This window comes from Lycorma delicatula, chromosome 6 (assembly GCF_047948215.1).
Source record: "Lycorma delicatula isolate Av1 chromosome 6, ASM4794821v1, whole genome shotgun sequence".
Classification (NCBI taxonomy): Eukaryota; Metazoa; Arthropoda; class Insecta; order Hemiptera; family Fulgoridae; genus Lycorma; species Lycorma delicatula.
The window spans coordinates 88030560-88045424 of NC_134460.1; the positions used below are offsets into that span (position 1 = coordinate 88030560).

At 27.7% G+C, this 14865-nt stretch overlaps 1 protein-coding gene across 1 annotated transcript in view; it reads right to left on the reverse strand.

The window, feature by feature from the left end:
- The window catches only part of toc (toucan), a 566336-nt gene that overhangs the window by 79423 nt on the left and 472048 nt on the right, over window positions 1-14865 (reverse strand). The window contains exon 5 of the mRNA XM_075368047.1: window positions 13499-13627. Coding sequence (XP_075224162.1) covers window positions 13499-13627 — 129 coding nt within the window. The remainder of the gene's footprint in view (window positions 1-13498; window positions 13628-14865) is intronic.

The following is a 14865-nucleotide window of genomic DNA, read 5'->3' on the forward strand; positions in this document are numbered from 1 at the left end:
GCTGCCCACATATAAAAAATTATTATAATTACATAGAGTATTACAAAGTGGAAGTTTAGGTTCTTTAGAATCCCGAATAATATTTTTTATCCGTACGAAATATTAACCCAAAAAAAAATTTTTCGTATAGATTTTTAAAAATTATCTGTTATATTTAAGCCTTGTTAACAGAAGCTTCCTGAAGTCGCCTACAAAAATATTTTGAATTTTAATTGACATCAATTTTGTTGACACAGCTTCTGACGATTCACTCGGCTCCGTACGATGCACACAGCTCCTAGAGATTCACTCGGCTCCATCTACACTACATAAGCCGGCTCCGCATTACAATCTGGCAGTCTCGGTACATCGCTTGAAGACTCACATTATATTGTTATAACACATCATTCATCATTGATATATTTGTGAATTACATAAATAAAAACTATAATAAATACAATTTTTTTATTGATAATTCAAAGCTTTTTATTTAAATAATCGAATATATAATATAATCGAAATAATGGAAGTTTTATGTATTTATATTACATTTAAAATTAAATTGTGTTTTAAAATATCTAGACTCTTGAAATCTGTTACTGAAACATGGAAGAAGAAAAAGAAAATTTTAAATAAATTGCTGCAGCCATAAGAGTATGAAATCCCAAGGGTTCTAGAGTAGTTTTATTAGCCAAGACTTTTAGAATTCATAGAGAAGACTAAAAAGTGGAGTGCTGCATCAGTACTAGTGTCTCATTCCTTTTCCTACTCCGAATCCCAGGACTCTAACTTTCCTCATCAGTTGAAGAACCTGACGACCAATCAAACCTACCCATTCTCAGTAATATGATTTTCTGTTATTTTATTTTCAAGAGGGTTGACACTGTTTTATCATTATTTAATTTTCTAGGTACTTTTTGGTGGTAAACATCAATATTGTGATATCAAAGATTCCGTAAAATCACATAATTTTAATAGCATTTTATAAATTTTAAGATTTTTATTTTTAACTTAAAAATTTGAGATATTATCTCAATTCAAAAAAAAAAAAATATATATATATATATATATATGGTTTTTTCGAGTTTTTTTTTTCATTTTTAAGCCATAATTATTATTATTATTACTATGATTATTGTATTTGGGTAATATATCAGCCTGCTGTTCTGACATTCAAAATATTTTTCAGGCGCAAAACTTCGAAAAAAATTTTTTAGTTTTACATCCTACATGAAAAAATAAATTTTTAAAAAGTATTTTTAAGTTGATAATTATTCATATGACTGTAAATTTATGAATTTAAAGTAAAAAAATGGTATATATTCACGCATTCTAGAATTCCGAGTTAGCTCATATTCTTCATTTTTTGCATTTCATATCTTTTATTATCAAGAAAAAAGTATCTTATCTTTTTCAATTGTTCCGAAAATAATACTAAAGTAAAACAATTCAATTCTCTTTAAACACTTAGTTTGAGAATTCAACTGTTACGCTTTTATTTAACTGTTTTATAATTTTGTAAAATTTAAAAAGTAAAAATCCAAAAATAATTTAAAAATTATTATTTTTACTTTTTTTATTTTTACTTGCCGGATTTTTTACACCCCAACTAGCTGAGGGATCCGTCTCCTGGGTCCCCGCTGTATTCGTTATCCTCATGATTGTGAGAATAATAATGACAGCATCTGAAGCTTGAAAAGCACACTTTTCTCCGTTTCCCTCGTCCTTGACAAAGAAGTTTTGATACCCCCTAAAGGGACCAAAGGCCTCAATTTATGGCTTAAACCTTTCCTGGGATAACATAAATATATCCTCATAATTTGAAAGCAATCGGTCGGTTGGTTCTGCTGTAATGCTTTGATATCCCCCTCGAAACTTTCGAGAACTATCAAGTTTGGTGCAAAGGACCAATTGGTATCATCAGGTCACTTTTGGTCCTCTACTAGAATATAACATTTGTTTTGCTCGATTTTGTATTAACGTAAGAAGCGCTCGCAAACACACACACAATCTTTTTAATGGTATAGACTTCTTTTTAAAAAATTAATTTTTTACAAACAGCATTTCACATTCACATACTAACACAATTTTTTTTTCTATATTAAACTGCATGAAAAAAAAACAGTCAATTTATTTCAAGCAGAACCAAATATATTGAAAAAAAAGTCAAATTAACAAAAAAATATTTTTAAAAGTTTAATACATTATTTTACAGAATCTAATAACTGAACCAATCGTTTAAGAATTAAAAGAAAAGTAATAACAATTTTCAGTTGATAAAATACTTAAATTCGTTCTTTTTTGTTTGTAGGTATGTATGCTTTTTGAAAATTCATTTTTTATTTTATTATTTCTAACTTTACAACAGAAGTATATTTTAACAATTCAGAAAATAAATGATATCTTACATAAATTTCTACATTTCACGATTACAATATCAAGAATAGAAGAGTGTAAGTCAATTGATGCTTTTATAAGATAACGTTACAAAACATTAAAAGCAAGAGAAATATTACAATTTTCTTCTCTTCCTTCCTGAGATAGGGAATTTTGGGTCAGTTGTAAAATTTGTTAATTTTATACCTAAAATTAATACAAATATATATATCAGTTAAATTACGTAATCTTGTATTGTTTAACTTAAGTATGAAAGGTATTTTACTATCTACTTTTAACCTTCAGGGTCTAAATTTTTGCATAATAGACAAATACAATATACATATGAATATAAAATTACAAACCGGTATCTTATCAGAAAGTTTTATATATATATAAATAAGTGAACCAGACAGAAATAAATAATTGAAAAGGAATTTTTATTTCATACCAAAGGTAAATAATTATAAATAAGATATGAATAGTCTATAAATAAATGAAAAAAAAAAATACGATCTAATTAATTACCTAAAGCTAATTTACCTAATAAAAATCACATTAAACAAATAAGTTTACAGTACTCGTAATTTGAGAAGTAAATATTTTTTTTTAGAAAGGAGTTATTATTATTATAATATACAGTTTTTTTTATTTTATAAAATGACAGTTGTTACCTTCATAAAAATTAATAGTATCAAGCTATTGTGTGAGAGGTAACAGTCAATTTTTCATGTCATTGTAAATATATTAGCCGTAAGATTTGTTTATGTAATCCAATCCGTTTACATTTAAATTAATAAACTAGTTCGTTTGCAAACGGTCATAACATTTCAAACAAATGGCTGACTGGTTAAAAATATAACTTGATAAATATAGAGATAGAATTACATTGGAATAATAAGAAAATTATTCGATAAAAAACTAAGTCAAAATATTAAACTATGTACTCGTATTATTATATACAAAAATCAACAACAGTCAAGCCGATAAATAAATATTTCACTCTTTTTCCTAGTAACAAATTTATTGATTTTATTGTTGAAAGGTTCATAATTTATGAAAAAAGGAAGGAAAGAAAGCTACATGAATAGATATCACAAACCGTTTGAAAGAATACTGCGTAGAAATCAGGGTTTTCGGAGGAAAGCCGTCTTGTCGGAATATAACATTACTGGTATTATCTTTAAAAATCTTTGTTATTCTTAAGAATTTGACTACAATAATTATATTTAGATGGTAAGGGAGATCAATAGGAACTGGAAAATACCTTTAATTCAATTTCAACAAAAAAATGGTCTTTCGCTCAACAGTTCTAAGTTCCAGATAAAAGATCAAAAATAAAGGATAAAAAATATGATTTTTTCAAAAATAAACATATATAAAACATTAACATGTTCTCCCTAAAAAAACAGTAATTTATAAAATATTAAAAATTTTAATAAATAATGAATTAAGATAAATATACAATTAGATTTTATATATTACCATTCATCTGGACTACATCAGTAAACAATTAACAAACCCTATAATTCAGCTCTGGAATGATTTATAATATTGATTTATATAATTTCTATAGGAATTTCTATAATAACTTACAAAAATTAAAGAAAACACATCAATATTTCCAAACATAGAAAACGTTTTGTACGTTTTAATCATATGTATTTCTTAAATTATATAAACTACATAATTTATTTAAGTAGTAATTAAAAAAAGATATTATTATCAAGAGAGAGAGAGAGAGAGAGACGAAGTTAAACGTATTATAATCCCTATATAGCAAGGTATTTATTTGACATATAATACATATTACAAGAGTTATTATTGTACTTGTTCAACCTAAAAAAAAAATTAAAAACTTTTCGAGTATTTACTTTTGAAAAGTATTTTTCTTGTTCGAAACCAAACTTTTACCCTACAACGTAAAATGTAGAGATTAAATGTAGATAAAATATCCCTAAATGGAAAAATCCATGAAAGATTGACGTGTCAAACCAAGCCTACTATTTAATGAATTCTACGAATAGAACACAACAGATTGATATTTTTGAAACGATTTTTTTGGAGTCTAACCTAAAAAAAAAATCACATTCTTCGAACTCTAAACACCGAGAATTTTTATGATAATAACATTTCTTCTAATGCAAATCTTATGTATGAGAAAATAACTGAAGGTGGACATTTGGGTGTGAAAACAAACTACATCCGCATTCTCATAAAACATATTATTTTCGGGAATCAATAATATTGATTTATGACATTTTTTTCTACAGATGTATTATAACGTTTGAATTACACGGCTGGAATTTATGTCATAATACTCATCATAAAACAAATTTTCATTACGATGTTCAACCAATCAAGAACCTATCCTTTTCAACCTTTCTAATGCATCATCATTTTTCTTTTAACGCATTAGCTGTTTTTTTGCTTTGATTTTAATCCGATTTAGTAGTTAAGCAAGCAAAGGTTAATTTAAAAGTACCAATAGGTAATAAGTTTCTATATTACACTCTTTATCCTTTAAAGTTGTTAATTGTGTTTCATCTTGAGGAAGACATTTTTTAACACCGATCGATATTAAAAAAAGGAAGAACTTATGACTAATAACCTATTGCCATAAAAGTGTATTATTTAATGTATTTTTTGAAAAATTAAAAAAAAAATTGTAAAAATGTATTCTTGATTTAAATTAATAATCCCAATATTTTATCGTATAAAAAATACGGTATCTCTCTATAATGGGCGTTAAAACACTCTTTTGAAGTTTACTTACTTCTCACTCGTGCATTAAATGCTGTCATTACAATTTGTGGATTATCATCGGTCAAATTATTTTATTTTAATTTTATTCTGCTTTATCGTTACCTTTAGCTTAGTCAACAGAAATTTTTCACCTCAAAAAGATTTGCTACAGCAAATAAATTATTGGAATGGGTTCGGAAAAATATGTAGAATAAAAGTGTGCCCTACGAACATGAGCGATTAACTTTTTACTTTGTTAATTATCAAATTAAGGAAAACGTTTTAGTTTTCTCCATTAGCGGCTTTATTTTTAATTGCTTGTAAAAATAAAAACACCATAGATACAATATAGAAAACACCATAGATAGCCGAGAAAATTTGGTACTTTTTTCTGCGAGCAAAACAAAGGGCACTAGCGAATTTTACGTTAAGTACCAAAATTGCGTCATAGCTACCACACATACGAGTTAACTTCATAGTAACTCCATACTCGAATTTATAAACTTCCATAACTCTGTTCCTATTACAGATAATTAAAAAGTTCAAAACGGCATGAATTCATAAGACTCAAGATTATAAATTAGTCAAATTTTCGAAGTACTTTTAATTTCAAATTGCCTGTTAATCCGGATCTACTGTGAAAATTTGCTAGTTGTTTAAACGCCCATAAAAATAAACAAATTGTAAAAAATGAAAAAGTCAACGTAGCATTCTGTTCTTGAGCTTACTACCTAGTCATTACATAAGGGATATCTCTATATCTTATTTAATTATTTATTTATCCACTCTGAAAATTTAATTTTTCAGGAAAAGGATGTTTTGGTACCATTGCTTTGTGTTTTACACCTTTAATCAGAAAATGCTGAATTATGACAATCTTTAAAAAAAGGATATTTATTGCTTCATACCAGTATATTTTTATAATTTCCGTATATATCATAAGTGCTGCATGTAAAAGATTTCTACAGCCTACCATGAGATGCAAGTTATTCCTGATACCGGCATATCTATTCTGAAAAAACGCACGCCCATCTCAAAATTACTAAGGAAAATGCGAAATAACGAGGATTAAACAGATTTCTAATTGCTTAGCCAAACAAAACATCGCCAATTGAGCCAAACTCAGTCGTTTGTTTGTTTCAAACTTTGTTAATATGAGCCAAACATGCAATCGCATATCAGTAAGGCAAGCCCATCGTAACACAGATCATTTCTTCTCCACTGAAGAATTAAAATGAAGTTAACCCTTTCATTATGTTCATAGGATGTAAAATGAACACCATTAGTCTATCAATATTTTTCCGATGACAGTTATCCGATACAGGTTGTAAATATGATTTATTTAAATTCTTTTTCCAACATCTGAATAATCTTTTATTAGCAATTCTAAAAATTAGATTCCATTCTACTTTATCAAACGTCTTCTCAAGATAAAATTTTCTTTTTCAACCTAACTTGCAATAATCAGTTTTCACTAAAATTATTATTAACAATAAAATTATCAATAATTTAATAACTTATCACCATCAAGTATTAATATTGTCGGATGCCCGATTCTAAAGTTATAAAACCACGAGAAGGAACAAATTATTTTACTGAAATTTCAGCAACCGTTTATCTACATCTATTAAGTTATATACAACGATGTTAAAAAAAAGTGAAAGGCGGCATCCTGTTATTTAAGGATAAATATAAAGAAGGACGCAGAAAAGGTATTCATTAAGTTAGTTTGTTGTAAAGGAAACATAGATTACGTTGTTAAAGGAAAAAGAATGTATCCAACTGGCGGTTTACGTCTTTAAGAACTCACATTAATTTTTATTAATAGTTTCACACACACACGAATACAATCATTTAAACAATACAAAACAAGAAAAATATTAAATTTATTCAACATACAGATTATGTATTCTTCCTTCCTGCTCGTAACAATGGTTTAACATTGTATTACAACACGAGATATAAATGAAAAAATTTCCTTTTACAACACTTCTCAGTATTTCTCACATTATATAACTATTATAGTAGTTAATTTATATATTTAAATGTGTATGTTCACAAGGAATGGGTACAAAAGTTTATTTAGTAATCCGTAGAAAAATTCCACGATAAATAACAAGTACTCGTTTCATAATTTTACTGATAAGTTTGAAAATAATTAGAGCTTCATAATAATTATAAAATCAACTCTTATTTCATGACCTCTTCTTTGTCTGATATCACCATTAATATGCAATTATAACTAAAATTTTAATGTTTGAAGTTATTTGTAGAATAATAAAGAAAAACGAAAGGATAATTTACCTTTACTATTTTAACTATTTAAAAAAAATTGTGAGAAGTAAAAAATTTACAACTATTTTCTTTTCCCCTTTCATCGCTTTTTTTATATTTCGTCAAGTGCCTTCAGTTTAAAAAATACAATTTTTCCCGAATTACTCCTGATATGTCACTCCAAAGTACAACTTAGCGATTCACAAGAATAACAAGCATCAAATACCAAGTGTATTACGAAAAGTGAAGAGTGAAGCCTTACGTACACCGAAATGTAAGTGATATTCATACTTACAATCGACAATTTCACTGTGTTCACAACAGGGAATGATTTCACAATAAAAATCATTCCTCTTACACAAATTAACACTGTACCCTTCGTATTACAATTGATTTAAATGTGCCACAACACCAAGAAAGACTCATAAAGACAGTATAAATTAATCTACTCCCTGTCAATCAATATTATGTACACTACTTCAAATCAGTCAGGGAGATTCAGCTTCTAAAAACGGATTTAATAATTTAATTTTACCTAATTCTAAGATGTCTTTTAAGCAGTAAAAGAAAATGTTTTTTTCTTTCATATTTATGATAATAATGTTAGATAAATGAAAATATTCCCGTTAAGATAACGTGATGCGAAATAAAAAAGATAATCCTGAAAGGTTTCACGTACAATTTTACTCATTCTTTTAGCAAGTGCAGTATTAATTTAAACACGATTTGTCTAAAGTATTCAAATAGCGGTTAATATCCTTAATGCTATCCAGCAATAATTATTCTTCTAATACTTTTCTAATATTCCCTCTAACAGCTTCAACACCAACGGAAAATTAGAATTGAAACGAGCATATCAAGTCGGCTGGGAAAATAAACCTTATTAAAATATTTTTAGGTTTACATTTTCCCATATGTATGGGAAATGTTTTGTACTCATCATACAAAACTCGATCAAGTAAATTTAATAAATTTATTAATGTCACTATTCCTAATAAAGCATCCAAAAACAACGAACTTATAAACATTTTAACACCTTAAAATACAAATTTGTATTTGTATTATAATAGTTATTTACACATGATTAATAGAAAAAATCCGATGGCCAAAGTAGTTGTAATGTAAATAAATATAGTCTCTTGCATCAGATTTCTTCCATTAGATTGTCTCCAACTAAACTGTTATATTCTAGAGCTAATAAATTGAATTGATGATTGATTAAAAAAGTATATTTTTCCAATGTGTAAAGAAAATTCTTGAATATTTTTAATTTTTCATCATCTACAAAATTTATTTTAAAATAAATGAAGATAAAAATTTTAAAACTCCACTGAATCATTCATATAATTAAAAATAAAGTAATTTCATAAAACTTCATAAAACAGTAGATTTTGAAATAAAGGTCAAATCTGACTTTTGCAATAGAGATTGAAAGAATTAAGAGCCATAAAACAAAAAAAAATTATATTTTTTATAGATGGGGAGTAAATAAAAAAATATATTCCAAAAATAATCACATTCAAATAGAATATATATTTTTTAGAGGTGGAGAATAGATTTTAAGAAAAAATTTTCTTAAAAATTGTCATATTTGACATTTTTTTAAGCTTAAAGAATTTGCTTATGTAAAGTTTCCTTTAAATCCTTTAAATACATCCTCAAAAAAGAAGAAAATAAAAATTCTAAATAAACTTTTCTGTGTTTAAGGTCCGGAGTTAATAATTTTGAAAAATTGTAAACATTTTTTGATAGCCCTATTATATACGATGTATAAAATACAAAACATATTTATAAATATTAAAACCGAAAGCGGGGATAGAGTAAAAAAGAAACAACAAAAACGTGTATTCAATTTTAAAAGGTTGATTATTTGAAAAACCTTTTTTGGAGTTTTTTATATTTTCAATGTAAGTAATAAATTTTCCAAAGTAAATTTTTTTTTCTAAAGTGCCTCTGGAAAAATCATTCACTCCGTCAACGAATCTTGCAGAAAAACTGAATGTGATCAATGCTTCAAATATATAAAAATATTTGAGCCAAATTTAGAGAAAAATCAATTTGGTCAATCATGAGGTAGGGCAAAAGCAGTATGACACACACTGCTTCAGCCTTAATATATGCAATGTAATATGTACTTCTATACATTTTTATTTTGTCTACATCTACTAGTCGAATCCTAAAACGAAATATTTACAAAAACCCGATAACAAGCTGGAATATAGCTCTTCCAGCTACATTCGCCCGGAAATTAAAATGAATTTAACAAATCGCACAAAAAAAATTTATAAAAATAATATTAAAAAATACGAAATGAATTTAAAAGATCAACTATACTTTAAAGAAAACATTTAACCGGTGAATTAATATCAATTATTTTAAATGTTAAAAAAGGCTGTTGATTTGCAATTTTCATTTAATTTATTAAAACAATTTCATCTATTAAATGGTTTCTGGAGCTAAAATTTTATATAATAATATAATGCAGAGGTGAAAAATTACGTTGGTGTAATGCTGTATTTATTATTACAATAAATTTACAGAAGGGAAGGTAAAAAGTATTCTAACGTGTTCCATTTTACGAAATTGTAAATAATAGCTTACATACATTTAAGTGAAATTTATGTTTTAAGAATTTGCTATTTAAAAACAACATTAGTTAAATATATCTAACTTAGTATTAAAATATTTTTTATTTTATAACATTATTAAACAGGAGACAGCAAAGTTTAAGTGCAAAATAAATAGATATCAAATATAATAATGAAAAAAAGACAGAACAAATTTCCCAAGTGAAAATATGATACCAAACGAGAATTTTTTTAAATAAATATATAAATTTTAAAAATATATGATAATCTAAAAGTAAAATTTTTACAAAGTAACTATGTTCATACCCATATCTGTAAATGTTTGTTTAAAAATAAATAAAAAAAAAGTAAAGTAAATATAAAATTAAAATACAAATTAATTTAATCGTGAATCAACAGAAAAAATAACGATTATTTAAAACATTTAATAAGAATAATTTAAATTATTTTACTGAATAAAATGTAACAAGAAATTTCTAATCTAATTTCTAGCATCATTAATGGCACTGTTTTTTTTTTTATCTTGGACAATTATTAATAATTAAATGTTAGCCTTATCAACTAATTAAAGATGTTGACAAGAACAACGTAACGAGAGTGAGAGAGAAAGATATATTTTTGTTGTTTCCTCACGAATGTGTACCCAGCAGCTGGTCACGTTAATTGTTCTCAGTCAAACATATGTTTTTGTTTTTCCGGCTACAACAGTTAGAGATAACATTTTGGATAACTGTTTTTTTTTCAACATTTCGAGATCCATTGAGTTTTAAAAAAATGTAAAAATACTAACACACAATCCTATATATATATATATATATATATATATATATATATATATATACGTATATTTTGTCGCGTGTTCGAGGCTCGATCAGGATATTGACAGATTGACAATTGAAAATGTTTATACAACTACAATTTATTGCTTTAAAAACATAAAATAAGATAAATCAATAATAATAAACAACTCGTAGTAATATCAGGAAAATAATAAATGACTATTATAATAATAATAATAATAATAATAAACAGTGATTACATACAAAACAGAATTTAAAGTAATCGTCCGGATTTATTTACAGGTAGTTAAATACTGAAAACCAGAATTCAGTCCCATTGACAAAAGACATTAGCATGACCCCTAATCTTGACACTTTTAAACCACTAGTCTTGTATTAACAACAATAGTAAAATACATAACAAAAGTATAAAGTTCTTTCACTGCACGTATCTTTACTGTTCACAAATAAAACTATCCAAACAATTATGAATGAAATTTAGTATTTTCACGTTTGAGTCTAGCAGTAACTCACCGAACCACTTCTTGTTTTCATGTACTGTAATTACTTGTGATGTCGTCTTAATCGGGTGGAACTTGTACATACTAGAAATTCGTTCCTTCGCTGACTCGCATAATAACTCCTCGCAGAATACTCTCTCGCAGAACTCTATCGTAGCACTTTCTCGCTGACTCTCCTCGCAATCTCACATCTCGCAGAACTCACACGCACACTGATCATCTCCTCTTCTTTACCTGCAGGACCGGATCCAACTCAAAGCGTGCGATTGATCGTCCGCCCTCATATTTTCCTATGAAATTCCTACCCTAGTCCGGTAACTATTCTCAAGAAACAACATCTGTTTAGGTATGTCAGCGGGCAGTATTACAAAGGACGACTGTTATACGGACCTGTTAGCTTTACTAAAAGGGTTTCTCTTTTAGCCTCTTTTTGAATTGCTCCCATTATTATATTTTCTACTATTTTCTTCTTAATTGGCAGGAATCTGTTACTCAGGTCCGTTATACCGGTCTTGTTACGATATATATATATATGTGTGTGTGTGTGTGTGTGTGTGTGTGTGTGTGTGTGTGTGTGTGTGTGTGTGTGTGTGTGTGTGTGTGTGTGTGTGTGTGTGTGTGTGTGTGTGTGTGTGTGTGTGTGTGTGTGTGTGTGTGTGTGTGTGTGTGTGTGTGTGTGTGTGTGTGTGTGTGTGTGTGTGTGTGTGTGTGTGTGTGTGTGATAGCGACATTTTGGAAGATAACTTCTACCTTTGAGGAAAAGGTGCTACTAAATTTTTATGAATTCAGACTAATTCAGTTTAGTAATATCAGACCTTTAGATCTTAACTGTATTCCCAATATTGGTGAATCTTGATAAAAATTAATTTTACACTGCTATTAATTAATGTAGTCTTTAAAATTTACCTGTTATAATTTTAATAGTAGTGTAAAAGACATTTTCTCAACCCTACCCACAACCACAAACCCTGCTAAAAAAGTAGAAATCTGAACGAACGGATTTCAAAATTTATTTAATTTCAATTTATATATATATATATATATATATATATAAAGAATGATTGACAGCAACAGAGTATACAGGCACATACTAAGTAAGTAACAAAAGAGAGGGATAATTTTAGTTTTTATTATAGAATCGGGTAAGGGAAAGTGACGATTAACCCAACCTCATCTACCTATGACTACTATTTCAAGATTGGAGTATTTTGATAACTATGTAAATAACCCTATTTTTAAATCTCCTTCTCAAGAAAAAAAAAAATTATAGTAACCAAAATGACTGGAGTTTCAATTATGCCAAATAATTTCCTATGCCATTAAATACTACATTACGAAAACAAAAAATATTTGGAAGAAGTGAACAATTATAATAAATAGCTTCTTACAGCTATGAACCGTAATTATTCTATTTTTAGTCGTAAAACAATCTCGGATGACAGAAAACAAATAAATTCAGTTACATAAAAAATTTTACACAGCGGGCTGGAGAAAAAAAAAAGTAAAAGGTATAAGAACAAAAAATTGACTGCTGCTTTAAAGAAATTAATAAATAATTTTAATTTGTATTAATAAATTCTGTAATTATGGGAAAGTAACATAAATGAAAAAAATTGCGGAAGTTAAGACAAATTAATGATTAATAATTAGATAAGATAAATGATACTTAGACCTTAATACCTTATAATGAGATTAATAATTAAATAAGGTTATGAAATCTTCTCTCCTGATATCTAAAAGTAAGTGAAATATACAACACTAACATGGATATAACAAACAAAACGGAATACATATAAAAGGAATCCGCACATTTTAGGAAACACTCTTATCAGACTATAACAAATTAATTGCATAATAATTTGTTATAAAATGGAATATTTCTAATTGTTTCTGACGTAAAATTAAACTAGAAAATCCTGTCATGCAATATTTAGACCTACAATTGTACAATGTTTTATATAATCATAATATAAAAGTATTTAGATTTTGTTAATTTAAATTGTTTATACATGTAAATACGAACTACCATTCACTCTAATATAACACAGAAAATTTGAAAATTTTCTACAGATTCCACTTAAACCTTAGTGATTAAGAGCTTTTTTATAAAATCTTTCTAAAGATTCACTGTCGATAGATAAACTGGCAGGTCATCTTCCATGAAGTAATACGAACGGTAAACACAGCTTATAAGAAGATACTAAAATTTATTAAGAAATAATAATGATAAACTTACCTCTTAAGGTAGTCTGTTTGTTGTTAACTGAATTCAAAGATCGACGTGAGGATGATTTCCTAATTGAAGTACTAGCGGCTACAGTAGCTGCTTTTATTTCTGCCGCTGACGGTGCACTGCCGTTTCGTTCTGAAATTAATGAATATGTATTAATTAAAATATTTAATACAAATAATATGCTATAATGAACAGTTAAATAAAACTTAAAAAGAATAACGTTAACAATAAAAACAGGTTCCACAAAATACACGTTTCATTTGTAAAATATTCATCATCACTAGATACAAGAGGAGAATTAAAAAGTAACGGATGGAGTACGTTAATTTCTTGCTTTTCATTACCTATCCCAGTTTTCTACTTGATGGTGATACGTGTAAAACTCCTGAATTACAAGTCGCAACTAGAACTGCTTTCTCTGAGATTAATAATGTTCTCTACGCAGCCAATCCCGGTGGTATACAGGATGAAGGTGTCATCTTTAGGACATCACTGCATTTTAGAAGGCTTGACGTGTTAATATGTTACAGTATACTGTGTTCAGTAAAGAAAACGGAAAAATAATAATAAGCTATAATCGTGATGATTTTAAACAGTCTCATATGAATCACAAAAATGACATAAAAATTTTAAGAAAATATAAGAATCCCATACCAGGCCTACTAAAAATGTGAGGAGTATCCCACTAGTTATTTTTTTGGCCCGGATATACTGTTACAAATCAACACGTCATGTTCATTGAAATGCAGCTAATACTCACGCTGAAAATGACACTTTATTGTATTCATCCTTGACCGTATCATAACTATTATTCTCAGAGAAAGCAACTGTGCCTGGTGCCAATTGTAACTCAAACTTACTACATGCAACTCAGCCATAAGAAATATTGAAACTAATACTGTAAAGTACCAATTAATAATCCTAATGATCCCTTTCTGTCATAGAACAGTAACTTATTTAGACTATACTGTTTCAACTCAGCATAAAAAGTAAATCAAGGTGTCCGAAAAAACTTCGGGGTTTCAAGAACGAGTATACTTTTTATTTTACCGCCCTCCATAATGTTTTCTTAGTAATCTTGAAACTACAATTAAGTTTTAGTTTACACATTCTCCGTCAGATAGCAGCTGAGTTAGACTGTTACGCAGGCCAATCTGTTATGAGACCTGGCTTCAGTATCATGCCACAAAAAAATACTCAAAGCGTGTACTAGTTAGCAGAAAGAAAATCAACGATTGTCGTATAAATAATCTATCGTAGATATTATCCGAGAGACGAAAGCATACGTAAGTGATATGAACAATTTTTTTTTAAAGCGAAAGCGTTTTAAAAGGACATTCACCGGATCTAAAAGAACTATCGAAAAAGCA